A 16,224-nucleotide genomic window follows, 5' to 3' on the forward strand; every position below is an offset into this window, starting at 1 on the left:
TTATAGTTAGCATGTTTTATAACATATCTGAACTTGTCCCTCCCTATAGTTTGTACTCTTTGACCAACATGTCTCCAATGCGCTGTACCATTTTTGCCTATGCAATAGGTTAAATTGGTTTCTCTGGATCTGCCTGGCAATTTGGCCATGGGCTTAATGACCATGTTTAAATGAGAAAATGAACTCAAATAGCAAACCTTTAATTTAAAACTAGCATTTTAAATCCATATATGTGGAAGAGGATTACATATTTAGCACTCAAATATTCCTACAAATTGGTGAGAAAAGTCATGTGACCAGTAGACAGTAAGCCAAGGATTCCAGTAGGAACAACAAAGAGGAGGAATAAATGGCCAGTAGGCATGAGGACAGTGTTCTAACTCTGTGACAGCTAGCGAGCTACAAGTTTCCTTGTAAGGTGCTAGTTTTCATATATCACCTTGGCCAGAGTTGAAAACTCTGTACAGAGTGTCCAGGAAATGGCCTTCTGATATATCCCTGGCAGAAGTATTAGTTCCTGTGACTTTCCAGGCAAGTGAGATGATAGCTGCAATTAAAGTAAAAAGACAGTGCCTCTCAGACTTTCAGAGTGAGAGTAGTATTTGTTGTTACCATTTACTGAAAATGGAGCTGGGTGTGGTGGTACATGCCTGTCATTACACTTGTTTGGGAGTAAGAGATAGGACTAAGAGTTTGAGTTCAGGCTAGAGCCAATAATGTGGGACTGTAATCTTAGCCAATCAGGGGGTTGAGGCATGAGGGTTCCAAGTTCAAGTCCACCCGGTCAACAGAACAACTTCAAAGACAGCCTGGGCAATGGATGTCAACCTTGCATCAAAATAAAAAGATAAAATAGGGTTGATAGATTTGGACAGCCCTTAATGCTCATCAGAGAAGTTATTTTGTGTTGAATGATGGGTAATGCAGAAATTCAGCAAGCCATGCTATGAATAAGCATCGGTGGGATGATCAGCTACAAATGGGATGTCTGCATCATTTCATCCCAAGGCTCAGGGGCCATCTTAGAAGAGGGGGCAGAAAGATTGTAGGGCCCAGAGATTGGAGCAAACAGTGTCTTTTGCAACATACACTTAGGAAATAGGACTCAGATGATTAGAGCTGAATCTAATCTGAAAGCTTTCTTCCTGTAGTCTCCCTTCTATTGTATAAGAAGATACTGTACAAGCTGCCAAGGGAGGGAAGTAATTAACAGCCTTGCTTAGCTGCAGCACTCATGAACCACAACATGACCAGCATGGCAAGATAGTTCTACAAGTGAAATAAGTGATACTCACGTGTTAGTGGTAACCCACAGCCATTTAATTGGACCTTGGGCCCCCCACAGCCATTTAATTGGACCTTGGGCCCACTCAACAGGAGGAAAATCATGTTTGGTACTAGAAACCTAGCCAACTTTCTGGAACTACAGAGGTCATGGACTTTATGAAAGAATTTACTGTGGTTATTTTACTAAAGCAGCATAATTCCCAATTGCATTCAACATCTTATCCTTGTTATCCTTGTACAACAGGTAAGTGTAGCTATCACCCTTTATAGAACAAATGAGAGACATCACAGAAAGCCACAGCTGAACACAGTAGATCATGGGGAGCCTAGCCTGAATAGCTATAGCTCCTGCAACTTTGGGAACATTGAGAAAGAGAGGGCAGAACGACTCTAAGAGCCATAATGCCAAAAGTCTCTCAAAAATGGCTGCACAATTAAGACTAGAGCAATGCCAATATCAATAGACATGCCACCATAGAAAAGGCAGAGTTTTATGGGTTCCACAACTATAGGAAGAACCAAGAAAACTGATGATTGCTGGGAGACAGAGAATTAGCCTCTTCCACAGATCCTCTTATTGGTTATCCAATACAAAGTGATCATAATTGAAACCATATACACACAAACAACAACAAAAAAGACTCTGCAGGTTGTGTTTATATATTTGGGCACACACATATGTTGTAGCAATAATCAGAGAAAAGCTTTCAGCTTGGGAGTGGTAGGGTGTAAGATGACTGGAGGGAGGAAAGGAAAGGGGAATGTGATGTACTGAAAAGAAAAACCAGTGTCTTCTGGACCCGACAGTACTGTTACACACATGAACTCAGAGTAGCTTTGGTAGCCTGCACAGACCTGTGCAAGATTAAGTCAGCAAACTCTCTAGTGTGAGGGCTGAGAGACCAGGGGCTCTTGAACTTCAGCTTCTGAGGCTCTATTGACAGTTGATGGCTTTTAGAGTAGGGACAGTCAGGTTTTTTTTTTTTTTCAAGGCTCCTGCCAGATCAGCAATGTCTCAGTGGACAGCCTCACATACATGAATATATGCTCTTGATGGATCATGAAAAAAAAAAAGAAAGAAAGAAAACACAGGGCTGGGGAGATGGCTCAGTGGTTAAGTCACTGTCTGCTCTTCCAAAGGACCCAGGTCCAATTCACAGCACCCATATGGCGGCTTACAACTGTCTGTAACTCTAGATCCTAACTCTAGTTCCTAGGGATCTGACACCTAATAATTATTTTATGCACATAAAATAAAAGTTATTTAAAAAACCACATAATTGAGAAGGGATGGAAAAAAGAAGGTGGGTCTAGAAGGAGTTAGTAAGATGAAGTGAGGATGATTTTTTTTTAATTCAGTTTATTTACTTTACATTGCAAGGATGCCCCTTCTTCTCCTCCCAGTTCCCCACCTTCCCTTCTGTCTCCCTTCCCTTTTCTCTTTCCCAAGAAAAGGGGAGCCCCTCTCATCATATCAACCCTCCCCAGCACATAAGTCACATCAGGACTGAGCATATCCTCATCTCCTGGGGCCAGGCAAGGCAGTGATGCCAGGGGGAAGTGATGCAAAAGCAGGCAATAAAATCCACATTAGAAACACTCCCCTCCACTTGCCAGGTGACCCACATGAAGACCAAGCTGCCCATCAGCCACATGTGCAGGGGGCCTACGTCCAGACTATGAATGCTCATGCTCCTTAGTTGATGTCTCAGTCTCTGTAAGCCCCCATGGGCCTGGGTTAGTTGTCTCTGTTGGTCTTCTTGTGAGGTTCCTGTCCCCTCCAGGTTCTTCCAACTCTCCCCCAACACTTCCACAGGACCTCCAGAGCTCTGTCCCATGTTTGGCTGCAAATTCCAGCGTCTGTCTCCATCTGTTGCTGTCTGGAGCCTCCCAGATGACAGCCACATATGTGCAGGGGGCCTAGGTCCAGAGTTTTTTTGTTTGTTTTTGAGACAGGGTTTCTCTGTTTAATAGCTCTGGCTGTCCTGTCCTTTGTAGACCAGGCTGGCCTCAAACTCACGAAGATCTGCTTGTCTCTGCCTCCCGAGTGCTGGGATTAAAGGCCACCATGCCCAGCCCATCTTTGCATTCTTGATGTTCAACATATAATCCATCCTTGCCAAATAGGGCTGTGTGAGTGATTATATTCTCATTTAACCACATATGCTGTAGGTAATGAGGACTTGGGTTTGAACACATTGATTTGTATTCCCCACCTCCATGTCCTCACCCTATTGTCACTACCTCCATGGACAGATTGACACAAGTAGATAGGTCACGTTTTGGTAGAGTCAACAGTTGCAGTGAGGAGGTTCTTTGTACTTCCCTTAAAATCTCTAAATATATTGGAAAATGATTGGACTCCTGCTAGGCCTGGGTTTAGGTCTTTCTGAGTAAATTTTTAAAAATATGAACGGGTGTTTTGCCTGAATGAGTGTGTGTACTACCTGCATGTCTGGTCCCCATAAAAAGGCATTGGAGCTCATAGAGCTATATTTACAGATAGTTGTTAGGCTCCATGTGGGTGCTGGGAACTGAATCCTGGTCAAATACTTTCTTTGGAAAATGAGGAAAAGTTAGTCCCCAAAGGGTGCAAGTACATGTCCAAGGACAGGATGAATAGCCACAACTAGGTTTGCTTGGCTCCAAATGCTTTTTCTTGTCACTATATTATATTGTTTCTTAAATACCAAAAATCATCAAGAGTTTTCAAGAATTTATTGTGAGGAATTTTGATTTTAATTTTAATTTTAAGTCTTTACATAGATAACAAATTGAAGTCTACATGGGGAAATTGTAATTTAGAGTGCACGAATAAAATTGGTTTAAAACTCTTGAATATGACAGAGAAAGTAATCAAAGGTAGTTAAGGTTTTTTTTTTTTTTTAAGAAAAATATTAGCTAAAACTTTAGTCAGAAATGCAACTCAGTGGGCTGGAAAAATGGCTCAGCTGTTAGAGGCTAGGCTCACAACCAAAAATATAAGAAATGTAACTCAGCGTGACCCAGATGTTTTATCTTTACAGAGAGAGGACAGTAGGACAACCCCCACCCCCCATACTGTTTGACACTGAACTATTCTTTTTTTTCACATTTTAAAATTATTATCATTTGTTACAATTTATTCAGTTTGTATCCCAGCTGTGTTGCCCTCCCAATCTGTACACTCCCCTTCTTCCCTCCCCCATGCCCCTCTCCTAGTCCACTGATAGGTGAGGTCCTCCTCTTCCATCCATCATCAGGATGGTTACATTGTCTTCCTCTGTGAACTGGCTGTTACACCTAGCCAGTGTCACCATAGTAGCATAAGCTACAGGGTGGGGGGATATGCTTTCTCCGGAAATTCGCCCCCCTGGAAGGTCCCTGGCAAACTCATCCCACTTGGAAAAGAGACGTATTCTGAGATTTCTATGCTTTTTCAGTTGTGGCTCTGGGGCTGGAATAATGAATTCTTTGATCTTTTTCTGTGACTCCTGAAACAGCACAACTAATTTTATAAAGAAATTTATCATTAGTAGATTGTTAAAGTCTTTAATAAAAATAATAAGTTTAAGAAAGGTAATGAATTAGATTTAATATTAATAGGCATTAAAAATAGTGGAAAAATAATAGGCTCCTTCTTAAGAAATAATAGCATGAGAGGTGCAGCTGGCGGGAGTTTCCCCTCCCTTCAGTGCCTTGTTCCTAGGGAAGATCATAAATCTTAAGCAGGACAAATGGGAGGATGGTTAACAAAGGTGTAGTTAGATTTTGATATAGAGAGGGACTTTGGCAGGCATCTGACTTAGCTCCTGACTTTCCTCTTCACTGGTTAGCAATAATGAAACTATATTTGAGGTTTCTTTTCCTTTGTTTGCTCTGATCAAAAAGTTTTTAGGCCAAGATTACTTGTGGGCACTGCTTTATGTTTGACTGCATTTTGAGTTAAAATATAAACTTTGTATTCTTGGTAAAAAGTCTAAATGTTCTGGGAAGTAGGCCAATTTTAAGGTGCCTTTTGTATAAAAATACTAGCTTGATTTCAGTAAAGTAGCAGCAGAGTCAAAACCATCAAGGTGTCTCTGTCTGTCAATCTTCGCCGAAACCGTGTCTTCTTGTCCAAAGCTTTGTTCTCCCACGGACGACGGGAGCCCAACTGGGCCGGTCCGTGGCATTGGCAAGGCTGCATCCCCTCAGAGAGAGGAGATCAGAGAGCCTGTCACTGAGTTCATGCCAGAGAAAGTCCCTGCTTCCCTTATTAGGGAACCTACTTGGAGACTGAGTCTATGGGCTGCATCTGAGTCGGGGGTTTTAGGTCATCTCCATACATTGTCCTTGGTTGGGGTATCAGTCTCTACAGGGCCCCCAGGGCTCAGTTTTTGTTTTTTGTTGTTTGTTTTTGGCTCTGTTGGTCTCCTTTTGGAGATCCTGTCCTCTCCAGGTCTTTCTATCGTCCCCTTCCTTCATAAGATTACCTGCACTTTGCCCATGATTCTCAGCCTCTGCTTCCATACCTTGATCAGTAGAGTCATTCAGAAGCCGTCTGGTAGGCTCCTGTCCTGTTCCCTATCTTTTCCTGCTTCTAATATCTGTCGCATTTGTCCTTCTGAATGAGGATGGAGCATTTTCCCTAGGGTCTTCCTTGTTGTTTAGCTTCTTTAGGAGTATAGATTTTAGAATGTTTCTCCTATATTATATGGCTAATATCCACTTTTGAGTGGAGTATATGCCATGTGCGGCTTTCTGCTTCACTGGGCTATTCTTAATGGACTCCTGGAAGGTAGTGGCACCTTGTGCCTGAAGGCGAAGCTAGGGGTTTCTCCCGTCACAAGCCCTGTTTATATTGTGTTGTGCATGGCAGTTTGGCAGTTTATTTTTCAGATTCATAATGTGCAGTCTTAAATCTTGCTGCTATTTTTGTCATGCTTTTAAGTATGACTCATGTTTTCTTGAGGCTATCCTAAAAATACTGCTGGTCTGAAGCATTAATGTGAAATACACCACAGGCATCACAGAAGCACTGCAGAGTACTTGCTCTCTATGGGGTAATGCAGCTCCCAACCAATTAAATGTGGAGGTGCTGTTAAGAGTGTGCTGCACTAAAAATATGAGGAAGGAAAGTAGGGATTTTATGGAAATCTAATGTGCAGAAATAACAGTGACTTTCAAATTCTAATAAAGGACGAAACATATCATTAATGTCATAAAATATAACAGAAACAGGACTAATGGCCAGAACAGCATTTGGTGTAAATGCTAAATTTGATGTAACTCTGTAGTAGGGAAAGTCTTGAACCTAATGGTGTCAAAAGCTTTTGGAGGGAGCTGGTGAGATGGCTCAGTAGGTAAAAGTGCTCACTGCTGACCCTGGCAACCTGAGTTCGATTCCCTGAACCCACATAGTGGAAGTAGAGAACCTAGTCATGCAAGGAGTCCTTGGACCTCCACATGTGTGCTGTGGCGCGCACGCGCGCGCACACACACACACACACACACACACACACACACACTCACTCTAAATAAAAAGCTTCTGGTGGGATCCGTGAGATGTGCTGACTTAGATGCAAGCTTTGGACTTGAACAACTTAAGTCTAATTCGGCTCTGACTTAACCCACCTTACACAAGTGGTGCAGCTCTAACTGTGATTTTCTTTTTGCAGAAATGGAGCAAGAACATGCATAGCCTTTACTTTACAAACCCTCAGTCTGTGAGCTTCATTTAATGCTTACAACTCTATAAGTACAATTGTATATATCTATTAAAAAGGCAGGCACACTAAGTGCATGGAGCTTAAATGATTTGATTGAGGTTACACAGCTAATAAGTATCAGCACTGGGAGGTGAACCCAGAAAACATGACTCAAATCTGTCCTTACATAATGCGGCCTGCTGCCTCCCAGGGCTGTTGTGAGATCTAAATGAGATAGAGTGAAGAAAAATTCCTTGTGTACTTATTTGGCACATGATGGGCAAGTAATGCATTATTACTCATACATTTTGACACAAAGTTTCACACCACAGAAAATGGGGCCCTGGGAATTGCATATGCTCCTGTGAGTGCTTTTGGGAGTGTTTTCCTGGTCAGCATGATGCTTATGTGCTTGAGAGGCAACTGCCATCTCAGTAACACTGGACTCTCCAGTGGTTCTTGACACTGACTGTGCTGGCCAGAATTAACTGGCATCAAATTAACTAAGGAGGCCAGGTGACTTTTTAGCTCTTGCCTCTTTTTCCAAGTGTTGGAGAACACAAGTATAAGCTAGCACATCAAGCCCCATTAAAAGTAGTTATTAGGGGAAAGATAAAGGTATGGAAACATATCTTTGAGAAGATGTGCTGTTGACTAACAGTCAGACACTAGATTAAGAACCCACTTAGGATGAGGTGAGTGATGAGAGCCCCAGTCTCAAGTCTACTGTAGCACAGTACTGTGGAAGAATTTATTCACTAATAACTTGCTTCCATAGTTGTTTCAACCTGTAGAAGGACAGGGAGACTGAAAGCAAATATATCTCAGGGCTTAATTATGATTAATTACTGAATGGCCATTAGCAGTGCTTAAGCAAAAATAATTATATATATATGTGTGTGTGTGTGTGTGTGTGTGTGTGTGTGTGTGTACACATATATACGTATGTATGTGTGTGTATATATATATGTATGTAAGAGTGTCATTGGTCTCTTGGGGAGGACAGACTGTCTTGGACGTCATGGTTAGCATCACTGTGATAGTGTCCCCCCACTCCCGAAAACCTTGCAGCAGCATAAAGCATTTCCAAATGCTCTCTGGCCAGCATGGGTGATGGCAGCACAGTCAGTTTCAAGAACCGTTGGTAGTCCAAGAGTACATAAGGTGTTGCTGAGATGCCAACTGCCATTCAAGCCAGTGGTCCTCAACACATAAGCATCGTGCTGACATGGAATACACTCACAAGCACTCACAGGAGTATATGCAATTGCCAGGGCTCTAGCTTAAATACGTTCATGCCTTGCTTCCTTAATTAAGAGAGGACATTGGCATACAGCTTTGATTCTGCTCCAATTTAGTTTTTTTTTTTTTTAAGAATAAGATAAATTATTCCTAAACTTGAGCAATTTAAAATAACAACTTTTAAGAGGTAAACCCTATTGATTGGTTACCTGGAAATGATTGTAGTCCCAAGATCAAGGCATTTAAAATGGGTTATAACTATATAGGACACATTACAGGCCATTATACCCATTTTTGTTGTTGTTTGTTCAGGTATGGTGCTGGGGAAGGAACCCACAGTCTCACATAAGCTATACAGTATTGTTCCCTTGAGCTACATTCTCAGCAGGAACCATGTCTGTCTGTGCCTGCCTGTCTGCCTGTCTGTCTTCTTGCCTTCCTTCCTCTTTCTGTCTCTGTCTGTGTCTCTGTGTTTCTGTCTCTGTCTCTCTCAATCTCTCTCTTTCCCCTGCCCCACTTTATTCTTTACTCTTTCTCTACTCTTGAACATGAGACCAGCCCTGAAGTGGTTGATAAACCCAGTGTCATTCTATTGGAGAAAACCGTTTTTGTTTTTTTTTTTTTTCTTCTCCCAGCAGATATGAATGACAGTTCATTTGTTAATTCTCTTACCCCAAGTTTGTTTGTTTGTTTCTTCCTCTCTTTCTTTAAATAACAAAATATGATAAAATGAGCTATCATCACGTCGATATTGAACAACTCAAACCAACAGAATGAAAAGAACCCAAGAGAAGGCACAAGAATCAGAGACCTATTCATTCACATACTCAGGAGTCCTATAATTACATTAAACTAGAATCCATAATATAAATTCAGAGGACCTGGTGCAGACCCATGTAGGCCCTGTGCACACTACTTCAGTCTCTGTGAGTTCATATTTGCTTTGCTCATGTTGATTTCAAGGGCCTTGTATTCTTGGTGTCCTCCAACCCCTCTGGCTCTTACATTCTTTCCTCCTTTTCTTTCAAGGGGTTTCTTGAGCTCTTAGCGGGGGGATTAGATGGAGATATCTCATTAAGGGATGAGTGAGGTATCATGTTTTCAACCAGGTCATCATTGTTGTTTTCCTGAGGCCATTCTTCCTCATTCCACTGTTCCTCTCCATCTTCATATAAAACTTTATGCCACAGTCTAATGCTATGCTTAATGCTGTGTCTGTCTATATAGTGTCATTTTAGAGGTCTATACACCATTGTAATACCTTGGAATTTTTCTCAAGCCCTAGTTTTTGTCCCTTTGGGAGTGTTATGCCTCCATGCATATATTAGAGAATTTGTAAAACCAAAGAGAAGCCAGCACCTGTATGTGGGCAGACTCTTGGTTTTCAGACATAGGGCCATTTGCTTTGGGGAAATAATAAGATGATTTAGTATGGCTCCGTTGACATGAAAAACCAATCAGTTTGCTCAGAACCTTTCCCTTAATTTACCTGCCAACATAAAGAACTTCAGAAAGCTTTATTTCTCAGCAATTAGCTGCTAACTTCGTTAGGGTGAGACTTCCTTAGTGAGTGTGTATATGTGTATATATAGTGAGTGTGTGCATGAATGTACATGGCAGGGTGTGTGCTCGTGCCTTTGTGTGGTGTAATATACCTTTAGTGTTAGGTAATTATTACTTGGTTCTCTGAATTCTTCCATGACCTTGCTTAATGATTCAACAAAAATCTATGAATATGGAGTATTAAGTACATGCAAAAGACTTTATGTAATGTATATCTTTTTCAGTATAAAAGGTAAGGAAACAAACACCATAACCCATGTCCATTAATAGTTATAGGTTGTAAGATGGATTGTGAGGGGCTCATGGGAGCCTACCCTTCTGTATTAGTCAGACTTCTGTAGAGTAATGGAACTTATAGAATGAATACAGGTAGAAAGGTGATTTATTAGAATGGCTTACACTCTGTGATCCAGCTAATTCGACAATGGCTGGCTATGAATGGAAGGGCCAAGAATCCCAAAGTTGCTCAGTCAGTGAGGCTGGACTTCAGTATGTGCTGGGATTCCAAAGAAGTAGACTCAAATGCTAGAGAAGGCATGGACTTGTAAGCAGGCAAAGAACAAAAGCTTCCTTCTCCCATGTTCTTAAATAGGCTTCCAGCTGAGTCCTTCATACCCATAGTACAGATCTGGGGTGAGGTTTCCCAGCTCAAAAGGCTTGCTTTAAAGGTAAGTCTTCCTGCCTCAAGATCAGGATTAGAAGTAGATCTTTTCACTTCAGATTAAGCAAAATTCCTCACAACTGTGCCTCATTTTTGGGGCACAAATTTAGTTAATTTCAGATGTAGTCATGTTGACAATCAAAAATAGCCATTATGCCTTCTGTGCTCAACTCTTGGCTACTGAAGGATTCTGGGTGATGGGGAGTATCCATTGGTTGCATTGGATATTTCCATACCCATCGTCAAATGTATGTTTTCAGTTGAATTTGTTGGTTCACAAGACAAAACAAAACAAAATGTGACATGAATGTGGGAAAGGAACCTTTAGGGATGATAGGAATTGGCAGGGGTGGGAAGGAGACACAAGAAGGCTCAGGGGGTAAGAAAATCAGAGTGCACTACATACTTGTATGAAATTGTCAAAGAACAAATTTAATTAATAAGGAACTAGAGTATCATTAATGCTGTTGATACTATTCGTGAGATGATCTTATCCATCTCATGCCTCATTCCCAGATACCTAGTTATCTTGAATAATATCATTCACTTGCTTTTTTGAGTACCATTTTATTACATATGTATGTATTTCTAAAGAACTCATTTGCTGATGGTTTGAGCTTTATCACTACAGTAATTGTGATTTTTTTTTCACTCAATTACATATCTTTAAGAGTTTGGCATATTGTTGGAAATAACCATTAAATAAATTTTGCTTAAAATTTTTTTTGAGTTTTTGGCTGTATTATAATAAGATATTTTGGAGGTGAGACCTGGGTCTAAGGATGAAGGTTTTATATACCCCGTATACATACAGCTTGAAGATAGTTTCAAGAGATATTTTTAGCGCCTTTGCATTTGACATTGACTTGTTACATGAGGTTGGGTATGGAATTTCCCACTGTGGTGTGATTTGGTCACTCAGAAAGTTTCACATTTTGGAGCATTTAAAAAAGTTTTCACGTTAAGGATCCTCAACCTTATGTGATAGTTTATTCAGTTTTTGTTGTTATACAACTAAGCATTATATTCCGTTTATCCGTTCTCCTGTCTTCTGTGTTGTTTGGAACTTTCTACCTCCCCTCCCTTGCCTTCCTTATCCCTCCCTTCCAGTCTACTCTCCTCCTTTCCTGTCCCCTCCTCCGCATTCTTCTCTCCTCCCCACTCACCTTACTGTGAGTAACTTTGCACCCATCACTAGTAATAAGCCTAATAGAATCATTAGTTCACCAAACCAAACTTGGATGGATCTATTCTTTTGGTCTGTTTGTTCTGTTCTATGTACTTTGGATAGACATTGTTTCCATCTTCCTGGGAAAAGCTCAAGTAAGAAATGGTGTAGAAGAAGAGACGTGAATTACAGGTTCCATTGGGGTCTTCCAACCATTGGCATTTGAGATTAGAACAAACTCCAGCTTTTCATGTCTGTAACGATCTTTAGTTGTCTGGGATCATTTGGCCATGTCTCCCTTTGGAATAAAAAGGGTAGGCTTTGAAACTGATAAAATGATGACACTAGTTCTTCATTCATCCATAAAAAGCATTTTTATTCCTTTAAGGACACCTACAGATGAGTATCCCAGTGTTCTCATGTGCTTTGAAATGTAGGGTATATGACCCTTTGATGTCTGTTTGATATTTTTTCTGTTTTAGCATTGACAATAATTCTAATATGAAACTGAATTTTGCCATCTCTCTCTCTCTCTCTCTCTCTTTCTCTGTCTCTCTATCATTTCTCTATCCATTCTAAACAAATGCATATTTTTCAACACATAGTTATATTATTTGGGATTTATATAGTTATATAGCTAAGTTATAATAGTTGAATTTGCATTTCACTGCCTTTCTTTTTCTCAAAGTTTCAGAATCTCCAGCTCAGTCCATAGTCCAGCACCTGAGATGGATAATGCAGAAGGACCTGTTGGGGCAAGATGTCTTTCTCATAGGACCTCCTGGGCCTCTGCGGCGTTCTGTTGCAATGCAGTACTTGGTGAGCAAGCAATTCTTGTCACTTTCTAAGGGTCTTAGCTTTGATGAAGGATATGATAAAATAAATGAAGGTGAAGAGTCTATAAAGATGTCAGAAATAGCTTTGTTGGGCTATGCACTGTCACCATGCAATGGCTGATTTATAGGCTTGCAGACAAGCTTGGGGAGCCAGCGACAGCTATAATACTAGAACTTCCTACCTTTAACAGAAAAGAAATATGAATCCAGGCCATAAGCAGTGGATGCATAGAATCAACAACTCTGAGATTGTAAAATCCAACACCTCTGCCCCCTCCCCATGCCCTTACTTTAACTCAGTGAACTTTTCCTTATCTCAGGTTTACAACTTAAAAACCAAAGCCGTTTCTTTGACCTTTTGAAGTTGTGTGGTTTTTAGAGGGAGCCCAAGGTATAGGGCGTTTTTAATGTCATAGCTACATACTGCTTTTCCTTCTGTTTAAACAGATGACAAAACAAATGAACAAAGATTGAATAACCTATTCAGTCTTTAGCTAGAAAATTATACAGTTAGACTTGAAATCCCTCTTTTACCTTTTTGACATGGTCTTCTCTTGAATAATTCTAGTTTTTGAGAACTGTTGTTAACTGAATTAAAATCTTCAGCTTTCAATGGCAGTATGGATGCTTACAAAGCCTTTCTGCTGTCCTGTAGTATTAATAGGCATTGCACTATTGATCCAGGCAAGAATGGCCTCAGATGAAGTTGTCTTCTGAAGACAACTTTTTAGAATGGAGGAAAATACCCTTGCTGAAGTTTGCTTGTGTTATTTATTATCGAATAATTGACTTTTATGCTGTTGAAATCTTCTTTATATATTTTACCTCGGTGACACATTTAGTTTATTTTTAAAAACATTTATTTTTGTGTGTTTGAGTGTGTATTTGTGTGCGTGCACACATACGCATCTGTGTGGATGCTACCAGCGGAAAAAAGATGCCTCAAACCTCCTGGAGCTGGGGTTATAGTTGGTTGTTAAACAACCTCACTCCTCTGTCAGAGCAGAGTGCTCTTAACTGCTCAGCCCCATCTCTGGCCCTAAATTTGCTTTAGAATTTCAGCATGTGTGAGGCAGGAATAACAAATGTGAAGTGACAAATCAGAAACATAACTCTCACTAGCCCATAACCTTTGCATCTTTTATTCACGTCCAGAGTCAGTTTGTGAGGTAAAACTGGCCACTGTAGCAGTAGGCTTAGTTAGCGCACAAGGTGAGTGTGTCTTGTCTAGGAATGAGGGACCAGCTACTTGGGATTCTTTGCCTCGCTCATTTCAAAGACTGTGATAGCTCAGTCAGATTTTGGGGTTGGCCAGGCTTTGAAGTTGTTAGAATTGTGGAAGGAGAGGAGCTCAGAGATCACAGAGATTTGGTTAAAAAATGCAATATAAATCTACAAGTGTGAAGCTACATGACCACTATGAGCAAACTTTAAATGTAAAATAAATCTGAGTTAGCAGACATACGAAAACCCAATACCATCTTGCCATGTAAATACACAAGGACTCAACACTACCCTGCCACCAGGCAGACTCTGCCGTGAACACTATTGTCACTGGGTATAAGAACTTTCACTTGGTAATGTCCTGAGTAGATATTTTTGAGAATTAAACAATGTGATAGTTTTTTTTTTTGTGATACTTAACTGCATTAAAGGAGATTGTAGATTGTTTAAAACAACTCAGCTAATGTCTGCTGCCTTCTTTTGTTGCTGTATGTGAGCTTGTTCACTTTTTTTGTTTTTTTTTTCATGAAGTAGTGCTGAAGGAGGCTGACAAGACTCAGGATAGTGACAGCATTGTCCTTAGTGTGCAGTTCAAGATTAAACTGTGGTGCTCTTTGAATATAAGGGGGCCAGGCATGGTGGTGCACAGCTTTTATTCCAGACTCAGAAGTCAGAGCCGGAGGATCTCTGAGTCTGAAGCCAGCCTGCTCTATAGAGTGAGTTCCAGGATAGCCAGGGCTACACAGAAAAACCCTGTTTTGAAAGACCAAAAAACAAATATAAAAAAGGCACATACAGTTTTGGCAATCATTGTAAATAAAAAAGGGGTTCGGGAAGGGAAACTCCCCCAATGAAAGAAGTAGACATGATATTATTAGTGATATGTTCTGAAAGCGGTACATGGGTATCTTCTAAAAGGAGAAAATTACTTTACCCTAGAATTGCCTCTTGCAGACAGATAATTCATTTATATTTAGGAAAACATCATTTGAAATTATCACATTTTTTATGACTGTGCATCTTCTCTATTTAAAACTTTGACCTCTTTTTCATTGTACTCAAAACTGTGGCAATCTGGAACAAAGAAATTTCAAAGAACTGAATGACAATAAAGTATTGTTCATCAACATAAGACTGATAAGTTGCAAGGAAATACAGTCACCTTGAGAAAGTCTCCTCCTCCAGTAATGCCATGCTCTGTCAACTTTTTTCTTTATCCTTGATTAAATTAATTTCTGTAATTAGTAAAAGTTTATTATACCCCTTATTTGATTGGAGAATGTCACTGTTCTTAGCTCATCATTGTAAAAGCAAGGGTAATGTATCTAGCTGTTAGATTTGGGCAAAATGATTTTATTCCTAGGTAAATTGTTTTGAGATGGCTTTTGAATATACCCCCTTTTTCTCTCATATCACATAATGTTTTGAGGGAACTAGATAGTTTTTCCTTCTCTCCCTTTTCAGCTTCCTCCTTCTCTTTCTCTTGCTCCTTTTCATCTCCTTCAGCTGTTGGTTTTTATTCTTTGCTTCACACTTGGAAAAGTATCTAACAATGATACAGTATTCAGTTGCTAAAACTTGGTCAATGGAGTAATGAATTGAAACCACACTTTTTTTTTTTAAAAAAAAGATAAACATTACATACAGAAATTTACTATGACTTATAGGAAAATTACCCAATTATTATTCATGATATTTGAAAAGGAATTCAACAGGATAAATTAAGGTTTGTAGAATTCAAATTTTATTCTTATTACTTAAGTAGTAGGATAGAATATAGTAAAAATGAAGGTCTAAGGATGTAAGATTACATAAATCTAAGGATGTATGAGCACAATGTGTGTGCTTGTGTGTGCATGTCTGTGTGAGCAAATGTGTTTATGTATGTGTATGTATTTGTGTCTAACTATATGGGCATGTGTGAGCATGTGTGTTTGCATGTGTATATTTATGTGTGCATGTATGTATACATGTGTATTCGTATACATGTGTGTATGTATGTGTATGTGTGTGCATATGTATAAGTGTCGTGTTATTGTCTTGAGGGGGATGTTTTGAGACAGTGTCTCCTATGTAGCCCTGGGTGACCTGGAACTTGCTATGTAGACCAGGTTGGCTTTCAATTCACAAAGGTCCACCTACTTCTGTCTCCTAAGTGCTAGGATTATAGGCGTGTGCCACCATTCTTGGCATGTATATGTTTTAGTATCTAATTTACTGAATTTTCTCAAAGACAGCATATTTTGAACCCATAATTACAGTGATAGTGGTCTTCTCTAGGCAGTGGTTTTGTTGAAGATGTTGTTCAAAATTGTAGGCTGGTAGTTTGATTTTAGCTCTGGAATAAATTTACTTTGTGCTCTACAGGAACTGACCAAACGAGAGGTGGAATACATCGCCCTGTCAAGGGACACCACCGAGAGTGACCTCAAACAGCGCCGGGAGATCCGAGCTGGCACAGCTTTTTATATCGACCAGGCAAGCTCTTTCCTTCTGGTCCATGACTGACTAGTCCAAGGCTATGTGAAATTGACTTAAAATGGAAAAAGAGTTATGTCATGTGTCAGTGAAAGA

The 16,224-nt window shown here is 40.1% G+C and overlaps 1 protein-coding gene across 1 annotated transcript in view; it reads left to right on the forward strand.

Moving 5' to 3' along the window:
- Vwa8 (von Willebrand factor A domain containing 8) overlaps positions 1 to 16,224 on the forward strand; it is a 355,260-nt gene that overhangs the window by 36,979 nt on the left and 302,057 nt on the right. Inside the window, exons 3-4 of the mRNA XM_055609598.1 lie at positions 12,279 to 12,409; positions 16,018 to 16,128. Of these exons, the coding sequence (XP_055465573.1) occupies positions 12,279 to 12,409; positions 16,018 to 16,128 (242 nt within the window). The remainder of the gene's footprint in view (positions 1 to 12,278; positions 12,410 to 16,017; positions 16,129 to 16,224) is intronic.

This window comes from Psammomys obesus, unplaced genomic scaffold (assembly GCF_907164565.1).
Source record: "Psammomys obesus unplaced genomic scaffold, mPsaObe1.curated_primary_1811, whole genome shotgun sequence".
Taxonomy (NCBI): Eukaryota; Metazoa; Chordata; class Mammalia; order Rodentia; family Muridae; genus Psammomys; species Psammomys obesus.